A 2,667-nucleotide genomic window follows, 5' to 3' on the forward strand; every position below is an offset into this window, starting at 1 on the left:
TGCCCTTTATCACACTACCTTCTCCTGTCACTCTCAATGGGTGAGAGGGCTTGTCTATCGGTATCAAATGATCTCCATCCCATTTCTCAACTTGTGCAGGTCGGCACAACTCTGTAATCAATGATGGAAATATCATTGTTGTGCCACCTTGAAGCACATACTCCTTCAGCTCCCGAACAATGTAGTGCCCGACATTCACAGGAATTCCATCAAGGATGCAAGCAATTATCAGGGCCTTGGTATATGGGACATCAGACACGTTCCTACAAGGAGACACTCTGCTCGCAATGATATACAACCACATTTTTTCTTCGGCTGTGAAATCGCCACATTTGATGCCTTTTTTTTCATTTTTGCCCAAGTCACTCTTTGACCTAGAGGACAAAGTTTTGAGACTAGCCAATCACCATTGTCGCATGTATCTCTTTCTTGCATTGGCTCGAGCTGATGATTTGGGAGACCATAGACATCATTTGTCTCTTCAACTCTGAATTTCACAATCTTTCCCCTTATTGTAAGTTCATGGTTTTGGAAATGTGTACACCTTAAGTTGGCGTAAAATTCCTTAACCCATTCATCAATGGCTTTGCATGGAGTGGGGATGAAGCAGGTCTAGGCGCTTGAAACTAGCCGGCCATGGACATATGGAAGGAGCTCGGCCACTTTGTCATCGGTAATTCCTTTCTCAAGTTTGAGCTTCTTCGTGAGGAGATCATCATAATACCAGGCTTGGAAATTGGCCGACATAAATCTGTTGGCATCATAGTTCAAATCCTCGTCCACTTCTTCAATTTCGTGATCAAGCAGAGCATTTTTGTTCATGTTCGGGTCCATTTTAAGATCAAAGTAACTTAAAATATCAAGACAAAGTTAATCAGGCATTAGAATCATTTTAGCAATTCAAAACAATGCAATTAGGCCAAAGAATCGAGCCAAACGGGCTCCGGAAGCACCAGTTGAAAAGCTACTAGAATTGCCAATTTAGGCTAGTCATCACACCTGCGGAAGGTTTGTTGTAGGTGTGGTTTTGCATCTACGAAAGGTGTTTTGCTTATGCAAGCTTCCACTTCTAAACAGACATCACGCCTGCGGGATAGACATCGCAGGTGCGATGCCGCATGCGCGGCCCTTTTGCGCATCTGCAGTGTTCATCAGGGGGTTCAAAAGCCCAGTAATTGTCAACTCTTTTCAACTCCAAACATGATTTTGGCACATACTTTATACTCAAGAATTCTAAATTAGTGCAGTACATGAACATATAACATGACTCCACGTGATTTCAAGGCCAATGGCAAGATTATTTCACTTGGACATTTCGTCGAGCAAATGACAAGCACAGAGTGTATTGACTTTACTTAAAAGGATTTGGGTGATTAAGACTTCCCCAATTTCCTTTCAACAGCACCAAGCAAACACACTGCACTCAACCAATTTCCTCACCACTAATATTAACACTAATCAGAGAGAAATAGGGAATTAGGGGATACGGCCATGGAAACTCAGAAGAAGAAGAAGGAGGAGGAGGAGGAGAAAAAGAAGAAGAAGAAGAAGAAGAAGAAGAAGAAGAAGAAGAAGAAGAAGAAGAAGAAGAAGAAGAAGAAGAAGAAGAAGAAGAAGGAGAATAAGAGGAGGAGGAGGACCTATAACATAGTCAGACCCAACCACACTCTCAAAATATAAAGCGAACATACAACATGACTCCACATGATTTCAAGGCCAATGGCAAGATTATTTCACTTGGGCATTTCGTCGAGCATATGACAAGCACAAAGTGTATTGACTTTTCTTAAAAAGATTTGGGTGATTAAGACTTCCCCAATTTCCTTTCAACAGCACCAAGGAAACACACTACACTCAACCAATTTCATCACCCCTAATATTAACACTAATCAGAGGGAAGTGGGGAATTAGGGGATACGGACATGGAAACTCAGAAGAAGAAGAAGAAGAAGAAGAAGAAGAAGAAGAAGAAGAAAAAAGAAGAAGAAGAAGAAGAAGAAGACGGTGCCTCGGCTTTGGTGATCCGATCTACGAAAGCTAGAGGAGGAGGAGGAGGAGGAGAAGGAGGGGGAGGAGAAGAAGAAGAAGAAGAAGAGGTGGAGGAGGCGGAGGAGGACCTATAAGGGAGTCAGACCCAACCACACTCTCTTAGTATGGATGATTAAGACTTTCCCGATTTCCTTTCAACAGCACCAAGCAAACACACTACACCCAATCAATTTCCTCACCCCTAATATTAACACTAATCAGAGGGAAATGGGGAATTAGGGGATACGGACATGGAAACTCATAAGAAGAAGAAGAAGAAGAAGAAGAAGAAGAAGAAGAAGAAGAAGAAGAAGAAGAAGAAGAAGAAGAAGAAGAAGAAGAAGAAGAAGAAGAAGAAGAGGAGGAGGAGGAGGAGGAGGAGGAGGAGGGAAGAAGAAGAAGAAGAAGAAGAAGAAGAAGAAGAAGAAGAAGAAGAAGGAGGAGGAGGAGGAGAAGAAGAAGAAGAATTTAAAAAGAGGAGTAGATGAGAGAACTGAGAATGATACATGTGTGTCTTGTGTGTGAGAACTCGAGTGTGAGCAGTAGTTGCTCTTTGTGAGAGATGAGAGGTAGTTTTGAGTTTGGGGGAAAAAGAGTTAGAGTGTTACCTGATGAAATGAGGGCTTGGTTGGTTAAACA

At 42.2% G+C, this 2,667-nt stretch overlaps 1 protein-coding gene across 1 annotated transcript; it reads left to right on the top strand.

The window, feature by feature from the left end:
• Nucleotides 1-1,491: 1,491 nt before the first annotated feature.
• On the top strand, nt 1,492-2,123 carry LOC138908151 (protein PXR1-like). Its single transcript, XM_070198799.1, has 2 exons — nt 1,492-1,650; nt 1,896-2,123. Exons 1-2 carry the CDS (start codon nt 1,492-1,494, stop codon nt 2,121-2,123), a joined length of 387 nt encoding a protein of 128 aa, XP_070054900.1.
• The last annotated feature ends 544 nt before the right edge of the window (nt 2,124-2,667 follow it).

The sequence above is a fragment of the Nicotiana tomentosiformis genome, chromosome 1 (genome assembly GCF_000390325.3).
Source record: "Nicotiana tomentosiformis chromosome 1, ASM39032v3, whole genome shotgun sequence".
NCBI lineage: Eukaryota > Viridiplantae > Streptophyta > Magnoliopsida > Solanales > Solanaceae > Nicotiana > Nicotiana tomentosiformis.

Coding starts and splice junctions, on each gene's coding strand:
- LOC138908151 (XM_070198799.1), top strand. CDS start 1,492: ATGGAAACTCAGAAGAAGAAGAAGGAGGAGGAGGAGGAGAAAAAGAAG. Junction 1,651..1,895: donor GGAGGAGGACCTATAACATA/GTCAGACCCAAC, acceptor CACTAATCAGAG/GGAAGTGGGGAATTAGGGGA.